At 35.5% G+C, this 14448-nt stretch overlaps 3 protein-coding genes across 6 annotated transcripts in view; 2 read left to right on the forward strand and 1 right to left on the reverse strand.

The window, feature by feature from the left end:
• Window positions 1–235: 235 nt before the first annotated feature.
• Window positions 236–7188, forward strand: LOC110995936. The gene is made up of 10 exons (XM_022263362.2): window positions 236–682; window positions 1411–1552; window positions 1682–1813; window positions 2232–2436; window positions 2967–3135; window positions 3597–3745; window positions 4109–4959; window positions 5413–5909; window positions 6846–6968; window positions 7057–7188. Exons 1-10 carry the CDS (start codon window positions 504–506, stop codon window positions 7169–7171), a joined length of 2562 nt encoding a protein of 853 aa, XP_022119054.2. The 5' UTR covers window positions 236–503; the 3' UTR covers window positions 7172–7188.
• Window positions 7189–7396: 208 nt separating this feature from the next.
• LOC110995918 (ATP-dependent zinc metalloprotease YME1L) lies at window positions 7397–14059 on the reverse strand. 3 transcript variants are annotated; one of them, XM_022263327.2, is made up of 16 exons: window positions 13886–14059; window positions 13316–13808; window positions 12627–12773; window positions 12283–12415; window positions 11979–12081; window positions 11434–11644; window positions 10760–10860; window positions 10546–10674; window positions 10293–10456; window positions 9511–9676; window positions 9337–9419; window positions 8780–8880; window positions 8529–8677; window positions 8349–8455; window positions 7715–7877; window positions 7397–7585 (listed from the first exon to the last, which is right to left on the reverse strand). In XM_022263327.2, exons 1-15 carry the CDS (start codon window positions 13919–13921, stop codon window positions 7715–7717), a joined length of 2286 nt encoding a protein of 761 aa, XP_022119019.1. In that variant the 5' UTR covers window positions 13922–14059; the 3' UTR covers window positions 7397–7585. The 3 variants fall into 3 exon arrangements, with proteins under 3 accessions (XP_022119019.1, XP_022119018.1, XP_022119017.1); XM_022263326.2 differs by having other exon boundaries at window positions 13304–13808; XM_022263325.2 differs by having other exon boundaries at window positions 13295–13808.
• Window positions 14060–14336: 277 nt separating this feature from the next.
• Window positions 14337–14448, forward strand: part of LOC110995940 (protein daughterless) — a 48823-nt gene continuing 48711 nt past the window's right edge. For both annotated transcript variants that reach the window (XM_022263383.2, XM_022263384.2), the window contains exon 1: window positions 14337–14416. In XM_022263383.2, the coding sequence (XP_022119075.1) occupies window positions 14359–14416 (58 nt within the window). In that variant the 5' untranslated portion in view covers window positions 14337–14358. The remainder of the gene's footprint in view (window positions 14417–14448) is intronic.

A 14448-nucleotide genomic window follows, 5' to 3' on the forward strand; every position in this document is an offset into this window, starting at 1 on the left:
GGTATGTAAAATTATAAAATAGATTCTTTTATTTTTTAATTACTTAAACATTCAGGTTTTCATTTATTTATTTATTTGAATTTTAAAGTTAATATCATATTTAAAACGAATATTATAGTATGCAATATTTATAAAGTCCCTTCGAACACAAATCATCAATCAAAATCTTGACATCAAAATAGCTCCGTATATTTTGCGCGGAAAAATTCGCAACGTGACTTAATCACGGCCAATCGTAATGATTTCCGCGGTTGTTGACCTTACTTCTTGTCAAAGATTGGATTGGTTATATTATTAAATTTTATTAATTACTAAAAATTTGGTTAAATTCAGAGAGAAATGCAAAATAGCAGCTTAATGTTCTAAACAAGTTCTTCACCATATATAAATTGTATTAAGCGTATTTTTTTATGAATGTGTCGTTTTTGGGTTTATCTATAGGGCGTTGTGTTTTAACTAATAACTTATTTTAACTTAGACTTTCTATGCTGTGAGTAGTAAAAATGGACGAAAAGCAAGAATATCATGATCCTGACTATCCGGAAGCACCGGTTTGTGTTAAAGAAGAGCCGCCAATGTTTACTGAAGAAGAGAGAATCAGTAAAATTAGTCAAATAGTACAGCGGGAGTTTACTAACGAGGTGCAAGAGAGGGAAAACGAAGTTACACTTATTGATCAAAGGTTAGCCCCAACTTAAAATTATCAACTTAAATTGATCCACCTTGCTATACTATTATCATGAATCATTTGGCTGATCTTCACGTGAGTTGCATGCATAACGATTATTATTGTTATTGAATCAACCATCATTGTTTAATTCTTTTGCAAAGGACAAAACACTATTACAATTATGCTCTAATAGCCAAAACTTAAACATTTACTTCTTTAATAAGAAGAACCCTAGTGATGAAAATGAATATAGTTATATTAATCATTTTCAATATTATAATAACTTTGAATATTAATTGTCATCAAACAAAGTAAAAGTAAACTTGAAACTGTTTTTTATTGGATTTATGTGAAACATGTAAATAAAAGTTTTGAGTCTGATTCTAAGAATACTTTAAATATTGTTATTTATTTCTACCCCTCATTAAATATATGAAATAGTAAAGCAAAAATATAGGACCAAAGTGAATACTGCATGCAATATTATGCTTTCTTTATATTTCACATAAAGAGATATTTTTTGTGTATTAGACAATACAGTTGCAGATATCCACTTAGGAATTAAATCTGAAGTGATCCACCTGCATATTCCTTTTCTCCCTTTTCAATAAAAACTATCACTCCTTTATATATTACAATTTAATAAGTTTTATTTTAAAGTTAAACATATTTGACTCATTTCATATTTATCCCAAAAAAAAATTAAGTTGTTGAGTAGAGAAATCGATTATATATTACAGAATGTCAACAGCCCGCCGCTACCTACATCAACTGAGATATACTCTGGTGAATAATTACTACAAAGATCAGAAGCTGCAACTGTCATACAGCCATATTGCAGATGACATTGCAGCACAGACGGAACCAAGAGCTAAGGCTGAGGTAATCTGAGCATAAATCTAAAGTATAAATAGAATTTACATGAGCTGTCCTGGCTAGGTCATATGATTTTAAATCCTGTACTTTATTAGACCATAGGCAAGATGCTTAATCTATTTGGTATCATTTAAGGTGGCGCATCTATTGCGTGATAGTCAAAGAAGATTGCATCCGTCCTTAAGAAAACTTTTGGGAAAGAAAACTGCTGATCTAGATGAGATTTTCAAGTTCAGAGGGCCCAGAAATTCTAGGAAAGATTATTCTGTAAGTAAATATGTTAAAATGTATGTGGCAATCAAGATATATAACCGCTTAACATCTCTGTCTGTTTTTACATCCATAGATCATTAGCAGTTATACTTAATAAAGTACTATAAGTTTGTTAATAAAGGACAGGAACTAGAGGAAACATAGTTTTTGAATTTTGATTATATACTTCTTATTATAACTAGTAAATCAATAATTTTTTTTATTTTTTTTTCACTTTGTTACATTTATACAAAAATAAATAACATTATATAATTTGTTTTTGATATTCATAAATTTACAATAGGTTATATACTTGACTATATTACATTTTGACATGACTCAGACATTATTATCTAGATTATAGCTCAAATTAAGCATCATATTTCCCTCTATGTGTATCTATTTATGTGATTTGACATGTTACATTTAACAGGCAATGGTCCAAACCCGTAATTATACCATATCAGCTGACTCTACAAAATCCCTCCGACCTGAGGGCCAAGAGCCACCGATTGCCGAGCCTTCAACCACTAAACCCAAGAAGATACCTCGCCATATTGAGCCTAGGGTAGAAAATGTAGTCACTCTTCACGAAGCCACTAGAAATAAAATGAAACATCGTTATAGGATCATAATTGGTGAGATTTTTGTTCAGGAAAATTCCTAAGTTTAATTAATCACAGATTAAAGGTTATGTAGGTAAATAAAATGAAAAAGTAAAAAATATTAGTGGGCTACATCTTTTTAGGTTGATGCCTCAGATTTCTGTATGTCATTCATGATCATTTATTAATCTAATAGGCAAGTGATCAGCCTCCTGTGCCTGACCCATGCCATTTACTTTTTGGGTCTAAGGCAAGCCAGTTTAATGTTAAAATTCCCATATAGGACATAGGAAATGATTTTATTACTTCATTTTTTAATTATTAATTTATATTATAATTAGATTATTCTGCAATAAATCATAAGTTTGGTTGTTTATTTCCCTTGTTACTGTGGTATTTTCACATTGAGTGCTAGGAATTTTATTGCATGTATTATAATAGGGTCACAAGACTCCAATAATATATACTACTGCATCCTCAACGTTAAAAATGACTATTAAAATATTGACTCAGGATATGTTACAACTTTTCCATTTTTGGTAATAGTAAAATAACTTGTTAAGGTAACACATCAAAATATGCCCCCCCGGCATCCCGCATGGACAAGTCGACCCACAAGTGGCTCTTGTACGTCCGAGGACCCCCGAACCAGCCCGACTTGAGCTCCATCCTCACGGAACTCACGGCCAGGCTTCACCATTCGTATGCACCTCACCATATTGTCACCTTACGGTAAGTCAACATTACAGGTTGCGGCTGAGATAAGCGTTTTTCCGTATCGTAAAATGGCGGATGACGAATTCGTGTTTCTGGGGTTTGTGATTTTATTAAATTATTCCTTACTCCAAATGAAGAAAATCATTCAACGTTATACAAAAACAGAAAGAATAGTTTAATCCTGCTCCCATTCCATCTTCGACGCCTGTCAATAAACACTTCGAAACTGTGATACACACATACATCACATATTTATATATACATATATTTTGAACTAAAATTTCGAGTTTCGCTAAAAAAAATAGCGACTACCGTTTTGAGCACGAGCGCTCGCTGTAACATTTCGTCGTAACGTAACGTAACGTTACTATAAAATGGAACAGTTCCGTCGCCGGCTTAACATTTTTATCTGATTTCAATGCAATTGTTGGGTTTGTGAGCTCTGGAAGCTCTTTTATAATTCGTGTGGATTTCAGAAAACCACCCTTTCACATATCGCGTCGTGGGTGGGGCGAGTTCCCCGTGAAGCTGGATTTGCATTTCCCTCATCCAGACATGAATCGTCCCACCACAGTCACACACAATATTAAATTGGATCGCCAGTACACGGGATTGCAGACATTGGGTGAGAATTCTGTCCTGTCTTTATCTTGCTGAAAATTACGTCATACACACTTAAAACGTTTTTTTTTCTTTTTGTTTCCATTACTTTTTTATTATTATTATTATAATTATTTTGTGTATGTGTCTTTGGTTAGTAATAAATGTTATGTTAATTTATGTTATATTAACAATCACATAGGTAAATGGGCGTATTTTATTAAATTCAGTTGTAATTTTAGGAATTGTCTTAATAATTATCTTAACATGAAAAAAGGTTAAGTCAAGAGTCAAGACAGACAGATCTACGAAACTGAGAAAGAGCATCGATACGAATCCCACAGTTTATTTCATTTTTGTTTAAAAAAGATTTCTTTAATATTTTCAGGAGCCGAAACTGTCGTCGACGTCTGGCTCTACAGCACTCCTGATATGATAAAGTTTGAATACAAAGACGACGACACACATTTACAGACAACAGAAAACCCTACCGACACACAAGCAAATTTAAAAACAGACACACAGGCGGAGACCAAAGACACGGGCCAACGTACAGAGATAAAAGAGGAGCCTCCAGAATTTGAGCAGAATGAAAATGATAACTGGCTAGACTTCTTCGAGAAACCGACCGCAGTCAGCGTGGACGATATGATCATTAAGGATATCAAAAAGGAAGCTTCACCGACGAGGAGGGAAGGGACTCAAGAAACGCTCGACGACTCCAGCTTGCCCATCGACGTTAAGCGAGCGTGGAAGAAGAGAATCATGAAGTACATGGATCCGAAAACGGGAAAAATTTACTATCTGGAAATGGATAGAGAGCTTGACCTGACCAAAGTACAGGAAATCGTGTTTAACTCGAAGGGAAACGTGCAAACGGCCAAAATCAGTCCAATCAAAAGCAACGGTCTCAAAAAGGTTCGGAGAGGCGTATCGCTACTGAAGCCCGAGGTGAAGAATCTGCAGAGGATAGAAAGCCTACCGAGCCACATAGAAAACGATCATTGCTATTTGGGATATAACTTCTACAATCACAAGAGAGACTCTCTCTTGGATGACTTCAAAAAACTAATTCCAAAGTTCAGGAACGTCCGACAGACCGTCACTTATCTGTTGAAGAAGATTCCGCTCATCAGCGCCGAGGTCCAGAACAATGATTTCGTCAAGTGTTTTCCCTTTGTCGTGGAGAGCAGTGAAAGGTATTGGAAGTTGGATTTTGCCAAACGAAGGAATATCGAGGTGAGATTATTATCGTGTACGCTCTTTCAATTTTGCACAATTTTACAAAAATACTTCGTCATAGAGATGGGAATTGGCTTAGAATGAAAGAATATATTTATTATTTATCTGTTTCATGATCATGAATGATCATGAAACAGGTAAATAATAAGTACGTACGTACCAAGTACGTGATCAGCCACCTGTGCCTGACACGCGCCATCTTTTTGGGTCTTAGGCAAGCCGGTTTCCTCGTTATATTTTCTTTCACCGTTGAAGTGCATGTGAACCTACGATCTGAAGGATGAGTCGCACACTGAAGCAACACTGCTAAATGTTTGCTTGTTTATTTTTCTATAATTTTTTATCATTGTAATGTTTCCCTTTAAATGTTTACATTAGTGCACGTGCATCTATTGTGTTTGACTGTATGTGTTTCGTTAGTGTGCCTTTTAAAACAATAGTTTTTTTCAGTGGTCCAGAGCGAAGCTGATCAACAAATTGCTGATCGCGCACTACCCAGACCCGGAGTCAATATGGCGGACGAAACAAATACTCATTTTTGCCAGACTCCACGGCTTCTATCCGATACGATTGGAAAATATGCATTCACCGCGAGACAGACCGACGGACGAATGGTCCTCGTGGAACGACATGGAAAATAATAGAAAACTGGAATCCAACATCAAGGAGATGTTCCCGTCGGCGTGTGACATCACGTCGCTGTCAAAATTTGACGTTGACAGTTACCAAGTGTCAGATGACGTAGTCGTTTCGGATAGCGATGAGGAAATAGATGTTCTAAGTGACAAGAAAGTGAAAGTGAGAAGTGTTAGTGAAACTAAAGTGAGCTTAAGTGCATTACCGGTGGACGGTGACGACAGACTTAGGTTTCTGTATATTGAACGGATTTGTGCAGACATTGGAATAGAGCTAAGGAATGAAGATGTAGGAAATGGGTATTCGTATAGGTGAGGATTTTTTTTTTGGACCGGGGCGAACGGGCAGAATGCTCACCTAGTGTTAAGTGATACCGCTGCCCATGGACACCCAATGCCAGAGGGCTTGCGATTGCGTTGCCGGCCTTTTAAGACTTGGTGCGCTTTTTTCTTGAAGGACCCTACGTCGAATTGGTTTGGAAATAATTCAGTGGGCAGCTGGTAACACAAAGTATTTATTTTTTGCATTATTTCCATAGAGCACAAAATACTGATGTACTAGTTAGGTTAGGCAATTTTAATTGTTAAAAAAAGTAGTACAATTTTTGTGCATTGTAGGAGTCTCATCGAGAGTTAAGTGATACCGCCGCCCATTGATACTAAGACGAAACAGACATCTATTCTTACCTATACGCAAACACTCCCGCGGCACAAATGAATGTTCCAATTTGTATCCTGTGTAGAAGATGTACGAAGTATCATCCAGAGGGGATATCTGAGTGTCGGAAGATAGACCAAGTCCGGCCTCGTAGTCTTTAAAAAGAAATGGACATCGTGGACCAATATTTAATAATAATAATAATTTATTTATTTTTCTCCCTTACACATTAACAATAATAATTCTTAATATAGTAAGTTAAGTTTAAAGAAAAACACTTTTTTAACGGATTATAGATATGTATTATTATATTTAAACTTATAATTATTTGTACATAATTTTAAATTTAAACCGACGTTTCGCGTGCTTTACAGCGTGCGTGGTCACCGTGACCACGCACGCTGTAAAGCAGACGCAGCAGCAAAGTCTATGGCGAGTCATTGACCCAAGATTGATACTGCTGTTAAGTAGTTGCTTACCCCAGAAAGACAGGGAGACGTGTTGGTCTCATTTTGCAAGTCAACATTTAAACTCCATGTATCTGTTGTTACATATATTTCTGACTTTAATTCATTACATGGTCTGCGTAGTGCCGTCCACGCCGTGATGTTATCGGCGATGCGCAGTTTCGCTGACCAGTTGGTGCGGGACTCTCTGGCTGTGAAACTGATGGAAGGCGCATCCTCACATCATCCACCTCCCACTTGGAGCGGGTGAGTGGCGTTTTCTATACATTTCAGGTACAATGTGCATATACTTCAAAATATTCGTTGGAATTTTACCCTATTTGTTTTTCATCAGGTCGTCGTCCCGCATCCCAGTCCAGTTGGAACACGTGTATCGAGCGGCTTCGCATTTGCCTCTCGTCGCCAACACCGCTCTGGGCACCACACCCAAACAGACTTATACAATATAATTCCAACATTTTTTATATTTTTTGTTTTCTTTTATGGTCTCCTTTCCTCGCTTCATCTTCATTAGTTGTTTGTATGAGTTATGATTTAATTTTAAAGGTCCTTCAAAACTTAATCTGCTATGCTAACTTACTCACCATTATATATATATTTTAGGGAAACAGAAAAATCCTATACGGAATAACTAAGAGGGATAGTTTTATTGAAAAATATAAATAAAAATTCCCTTAAACGTAATTATTATTTAATTCAAGTAATATTTAACAATCTCCTTACTAACTACAAAAGAAACAGCATTATGATGTTATACTTATTTTTATTAAATATTAACTCCTGCAAAATTTTCAAAGACACTCCATATATTTCTTTGTACAGATCGTTCCATCTGTTTGTCACTAAAGGCTAATAGACTGTATCTGAAACGAAAATGTTTATAGATGAAAACATAAATCTAAATTTTGCAATAAGGGTTTGCTACAAGTTTGTGAAGACAGACAAAAATATACTTTTTTAGAATGATGTCTTTTTTTAATTGGGATGAATACCTAAGCGGCTGCCGGCTGTCCGAGTAGGGTGCCAGACGGGACGGGGGCCGGAGGGGTCTGGGCCGCAGGGGCTCCGCTGGACTCCTTGCTCTTCTGCTTTTCCATCTTGGTCTTCTCTCCGTTCATTATGGCTTTGATATCGTCTGCGTCCAAGGTCTCGTATCTGGTAGAAGCAGTTTTTTTAAATCTTATGATAAAACTCATAAAGAAATTGTTTATTTGCTAAGATACTGATTAGTGGTACAATTAAATACATAAATTATAAAAATCCGCCTTATATAAATAGGCATGCAAATGTCATATTAATGTTATAATATCATATAATACAAACATTTACATACTGTCATAATAATAGATAATATTCGGATTTATTTAAAAACTACTAAAATTTATAACAACTTAAAGTAATAAATTGATGAAATTCCTTAACTTATATCATATCATATTTTAATTACGAATTGGATACAATTATTTGAAAAAAAAAATGTCTTTAAAAAATACAAATAAATGTATATCCCTAGTAATAATAATATATTATTACTAGGGATACTACATACATATATTTGGCTTTTTCCACTAGTTATCAGCAGCCAGTTGCTCATACATGTGTAATTCAAAGAAACGCGGCACTTACTTGAGCAAAGCCTCGGACAGAGCCTTGTGTTCCTTGGCGTGGGCCCGCAAAATGGCCTTCGCGCGCTCGTAGCTCTCCGAGAGAATCTTTTTGATCTCCGAGTCCACCTACACATCCATTTCAGTTAAGTTTAATTATACAATTTACAAATGCTCAAACGTCAGAGTAGACCTGATCTACCATTTCGTTGGTCTGCGGGCCGAGCTGTTCCTGCTGGAAGGCTCCTTTGGGGGCCTCCATACTGCGGAGCCCCACCCTGTCGCTCATGCCCCACTCGCGGACCATGTGTATGGCGATCGACGTCGCCTGCTTCAGATCGGAAGACGCACCTGCAATTGACATTTTTCTCAGCCGTTGCCCGGATCATGTTTGCGACAGTAGTTCATAAATCTTTTGTCTCGTTTTCAGCTATTATTGTAATAAAAGAGTACCAGATGTGATCTTGTCGGGTCCGTAGACGAGTTCCTCGGCTGCTCTGCCCCCCATCATGGTGTCCATCATGGCCAGCAGCTGCTGCTTAGTCACGTGGTATCTGCAATATCCACATGACAAGATAAATGTTCTCCATAAGATATTTAACATATTATTTTGGGTGTAAAATTTTATAAATAATAAATTTTAAAGTACAAATAACTAACTACTTACATATATAATAAAATATATATATATATATACACATATATATATATATATGTCAAAATCGTAAAAGTTAAATATAAATTAATGGAATAAATATGTACATATTTACAAAACATAGGCCTTTCAAGTCATCACTATACAACAGTCACATAATGCATGTCAGCATCTATCCAAGTTATCTGCACTTTTGTTAATAATATTGTACATATAGTTAGAAACTAATATTTTTCTTTTTAATAGCCGATTTTCAAATAATTTTAAAGACTTGTACAAAACTAACCAACTGCAATTGAAATGGAATTCTTTTAGAAATAAAGTATCTTTGACCCAAGTTTTGGACAAAACTGACCTTTCCTTGGCGGGTATGTAGGCGGTGTGGCCGAGCGAAGGGCCACGAGGGATTATGGTCACCTTGTGGAGTGGGTGAGAGTCCTGGGGATGATAGAATTATTTATTACTATTTACAGCCTTATCAACGACGGTGCAATTTTGAGACGCAATTTAAGTATACATAAATGTATACCTTGGTGTAGTGCGCGACCAAGGCGTGTCCTCCTTCATGGCAGGCCGTGATGGCGTTGGCTTCGTCATCGGGCAGACGACTCCTTCGGGCTGGACCCATCAAGACCTTGTCGCGAGCTTCCTCTAGGTAGGACATCGTCACTGTCTTGGCTCCGTCGATTGCTGCCCTGGAATTTATGTAAGGTGTCATGTGAGGATTCATTAATCTTTTATATATTTCTTACACTAGCAGGTAATTAGCCTTCTGTGTCAGATACGTGCCCGCCAATTTTTGGTCGTGGATGGATACAGAAGTACATAGAAATACATACGCATAAAGTGCGTGCGTATTTATTATTCCTAAGGTTATAGTAGTCCCAATAGATGATCATGGACGAGTATATGATCACTCCACATGGAGTAATACATATAATACATATTATCTATATTCACACTTTACACACTAAGTGTGTATACTAGCGTCTGTTTTTCTCTCTCAATCGCTCTGTCCCCTTTCTTCGACAAAAACGCGGCACATCTTCGTGACGTTCCGTAAACATTTACCCTCATGCGCCTAAAGAAGTTTCACTTCAATGAAATGGACTTTATTTCTGCAATGGGTTCGAACATTCACCTCAACAATGAGCAAGCTGAAGTCTAGAGGTATCATAAATGTTGTAAAACATTTATACCAAGAACACATAACTATCATTTCTAACAAATTAGGTCTCAAAGAGTCAATGGCACATTTGAATTCAATAGTTTTTTGAAGAAAGTTAGAGTTAGAAAGACAAGTGTGCTAACTTGAGTGCGGCCTGGTTGACCATGCTCTCCAGGTCAGCCCCAGTAAAGCCAGTGGTGCTCCGCGCCAGGGACTCCACATTCATTTCCGGGGCAGCGGCGATCCTCGACACGTACATTCGGAGAATCTCCAGGCGACCGCCGTAGTCTGGCGTCGGGACTGAAACCTGCCGAAGAATTATTTATTTGCGTCAATTACACGTTCCATCACAAATGCACTGAGTCATTAACAATGTATTTAGAATGCTAAACTGACCTCGACATCAAATCTTCCAGGTCTAAGCAGGGCCTGGTCGAGGTCATCCCTCCTGTTGGTGGCTCCCAGCACTATCACGCCTTCGTTCTGGTGGAAACCATCCATCTCCGAGAGCAACTGATTTATGGTCTGTCAATTTAATTAAACGATAGCAATTAATAGAATTTTTTAATCAATAATTTAATCTGTATTATTTTTCAAAATATTGTTTTACCTGGTTAGCGTAAGGGTGCAGCACACTGTTAGTCCTTTTGGCTCCGACGGAGTCAATTTCGTCAATAAATATGACGCACGGCGCCCGCTCCTTTGCCGCTTCTGTAAAATAATGCATTAGGTTTTTTATGGAATTAAAGAAAAATTTTTTTATTAAAATTATTATTTTGATATTGATTTATAATTTATGGTAAAACTAAAGGAATTAGAAACATAATTAATTCTACTACTATAAGAGTATGCCTACAGCATTTGGGATCCTTATTTCATAAAGAATATTAGTATGCTTGAGAGGGTTCCAAGAAATGCCACGAAAATGATCAGGTTACTCAGTAACAAATCTTATGAGTATCTGAAAGCACTTGACCTTACTGATTTAGGAAGTAGGCGATTAAGAGGAAATCTCTTTGAAACCTATAAAATCCTCACTGGCCACTATAATGTTCAAGGAGTTGAGAAGCTCTTTATTTTAAGAGAAAATACACATTTGAAGGGTAGTTTTTTTAAACTCACAACCCCTCAACATTTCACAAATTCCCTAAATGAGTAGTGGCCGACTGGAATAGACTTCCGGGAAGTGCAATCAGTGCACCATTATTAAACAAATATGTTTCTATTTATAAATAATAAAAAAAATAATAAGAACCATTCTTAATAAGATTCAATAAGACTTACTGAAGAGATCTCTGACTCGTCTCGCCCCTTGCCCGACTAGGATTTCATCAAACTCTGGCCCGGCAGCGTGGAAGAAGGGCACCCTTGCCTCACCGGCCACTGCCCGAGCTAAGAGTGTCTTACCGGTACCTGGAGGTCCCACTAGCAACACCCCTTTAGGCAGTTTACCACCCAAAGATGAGAATTTCTCAGGAGATTTGAGGAATTCCACCTGAAATTAAGGATGATAGTGAACTTATTTATGAAATTGCTTTTAAATGTCTGGTCTTAAATGGTATAACCAAAAATTTATAATTGAGCCTAGTGATGCCACATTCTGCACCTATACCTTAAAATGATATGCCTGCCATATAAATTTTGTTTGAAATATTTCATATAATTATTATTTTATAAAAGAAACTTACTAGGCTGTAGTCTTTTATTCTAGAAAAATATTATAGCATTAGATCTAACCTCTGAGATAACACTTACAGTCATAGTGTGTGTCTCTAGAAAAGCTTATCTTTTTTTTGCAATTAGGCTAGTAAACAAAAAAATTGACTTACAACATCCTTTAACTCTTGTTTAGCTTCATCAGCCCCCTTTACATCATCAAAAGTAACAGAGATGTCTTCTGGATCTACCTCCACTTGGTTTCCCAATTGAATACTGAAATGCAAAATAATATTTCGTCAATCAATGTTTTAACTAACCACTATCCACAATTGGCATTGTGGAGTATTTTAGTATTTTATTCTATAATGCTTTGAAACACCATGGAAATATCTCAATAATATGTACTCTATTTTTTATACTGTCAAAATATATTTTAAAAATAATAATTTTAGGTATAATGAAAAAAATACCCACCGGAAGACAGTGCCACTGACCGAAGCCATAAGGCTGACAAAAATGGCGAGAAATAGAACTATGGTGAGTAGCTGCTGCACTAACTTCAGGTACTTTGATGCCTTTGTTCCACGTGCATTTTCTGGATGGGATCCTGTAATTGAGCAAATAAAGATAAAATATTACTTAAGGGCTCTTAAAATTGCCTAATGTAATTTTTTAGCTCAACTAATAATACATTTAGTTGCCTTTGATTTAGGGACATCAGATTCTTGTAGGGATTAGTATCCAAATACATCACAAAAAATTCATAATAAAAAATATTGTAATATAACAAATGCCATAAAATGAAAGTACAATATTACCAGCTAAGTAGCCTTCAGCAAATGCAATCTTAATCTTATCTTTCTGCTGATGTGTAAGAATTGTGTCTTCATTTAATAGTTTCTCCAGTCTTGGTGCAACCTCTGGCCCAGCTGCAGTCTGTTTTTCAGTCTCTGCTACATTTAGGCCTGAAATAAGATAGGTTATCTTCAGAATAATTATTTTGTTTTGTTCCAGAATTGTACCTATTTGACTATTTTACTTTAAGACTTATATAAATATTTTATACAGATCCACAACTTATTTATAAATAAACAAAAATATAATTGTTTTTTAGCCAATATATGAATCATTATCTATCTGTTTATTGTAGAAAATTATAAATATGTTCTAAAATGCAGTAGATTTTTTGTGATTGTTTACTTACAAAAGTAGTACAGAAATCATATTATGTATATTTATTAATATAGGTACAGATACAAACATTAAAAAATTAAATGACTATATTTTCATTCCCTGTCAATTCTCAAATGAATTAGAATTTGGTGCCACTATTTATAATTTAACAATAAAAAACAAATATCTATACAGGGACCAAACAAATAATTAATTAAATTTATTTTTAAGAATTTACTCTGTATATAGCAAATCCTGAAATAGGTTTTAAATTATATGAATAAATAATGAGTACAATAATCTTAAAACATACCATACTGACCCAAAGACTTACGCAGTCTGTTAAGAAGATTTGGATTCCTTTTTAAATCTGCATGAACACTCCTCTCAGTTTTAAAACCTCTCACTTGAATGTTGTATTTAAAAGTCGTATCTAATATACTCTTTGATAATAAACCTACAAAATTATCTGAAACGCTGAACTTTCTTCCGCGCAAATCAACTGTAACAGTAGGTGCAAGAGCAGCCCATCCATTTTTATTTTGATCGAAAGTAAAGCCAGAGATATGTGATACTTTCTTCGATGAAGTTATTTTCCCTATTGATAGGCTTTTAGTAAGCGGGCCCAAGGACCTCGCATCAAAACTACGCAAATCACGTAAGGCATTCTTATCAAAATTCTTCAGCGCCTCTTGAAAGCTTTCATGACAAATAGTTGCATCATATGTTGCAGTTTGTTTCACATCTTTGGTTTTACAGTTGTTTTGTTTTCTATGTCTGAATAAACCAGAATATCGCGATGATAGTTGACTAAAACTAATAAGAATCTGAAACAACGAAGGTTACATGTAGATCTGACATTCTCTGCCCTTTCAAAACTGCTTCGTCAGGTTATTCAACTTACCTGGTTTTGAGTGTTTAAAGAATTCAATGAGAACATGTTACATGTATGTAAATTTTATATATATTTTCCTTGAAGTGCACTCGAAAATTTTGTAGGCTGACTTTTTCGTAAATTCTAAATTCCTTACGTCAAAGTGTTGCAAAACATCGTCAAAACATGGCGATCTGCGATTTAGCAAATTTACCACAGATTACTAATTTATATTGCGGTCATAACACAGTTTGTATATCTATTGTTTATTCTTTTTAAAATATCAGGATTGAATGAGTGAAAATATAATATATTAAGAAATACAATTTAAATATATATATGCATATTTTATATTATATAATTTTTTATAAACATTCAAAGAATTCCGTAAAATTTTAACCTTCTAATGCGTAAGAAGGAATGAATTATTTAATTGCCATTTATCTTGTCTATGGTTTATTTGGACAGTAAATTCCAAAATGGCGACGAGCGATGACGAGCCTATGCATTTATATGAAGTTTTTCAAAACTGTTTTAATAAAATAGCAAATAAACAACAAGGTGAGTGAAAAATTACAAAACAAGGCTCGTCT

This window comes from Pieris rapae, chromosome 15 (assembly GCF_905147795.1).
Source record: "Pieris rapae chromosome 15, ilPieRapa1.1, whole genome shotgun sequence".
NCBI classification, from domain to species: domain Eukaryota; kingdom Metazoa; phylum Arthropoda; class Insecta; order Lepidoptera; family Pieridae; genus Pieris; species Pieris rapae.

What these genes read in the sequence shown, in the direction of transcription:
- LOC110995936 (XM_022263362.2), top strand. Translation starts at nt 504, where the DNA reads ATGGACGAAAAGCAAGAATATCATGATCCTGACTATCCGGAAGCACCG. An exon ending in CACCATATTGTCACCTTACG is followed by an intron (nt 3,136 to 3,596) that starts GTAAGTCAACAT and finishes TGTGGATTTCAG; the next exon opens with AAAACCACCCTTTCACATAT. An exon ending in GGAAATGGGTATTCGTATAG is followed by an intron (nt 5,910 to 6,845) that starts GTGAGGATTTTT and finishes TGGTCTGCGTAG; the next exon opens with TGCCGTCCACGCCGTGATGT.
- LOC110995918 (XM_022263325.2), bottom strand. Translation starts at nt 13,921, where the DNA reads ATGTTCTCATTGAATTCTTTAAACACTCAAAACCAG. An exon ending in TGCTGAAGGCTACTTAGCTG is followed by an intron (nt 12,416 to 12,626) that starts GTAATATTGTAC and finishes GCTCAATTACAG; the next exon opens with GATCCCATCCAGAAAATGCA. An exon ending in ACGAGTCAGAGATCTCTTCA is followed by an intron (nt 10,861 to 11,433) that starts GTAAGTCTTATT and finishes ATTATTTTACAG; the next exon opens with AAGCGGCAAAGGAGCGGGCG.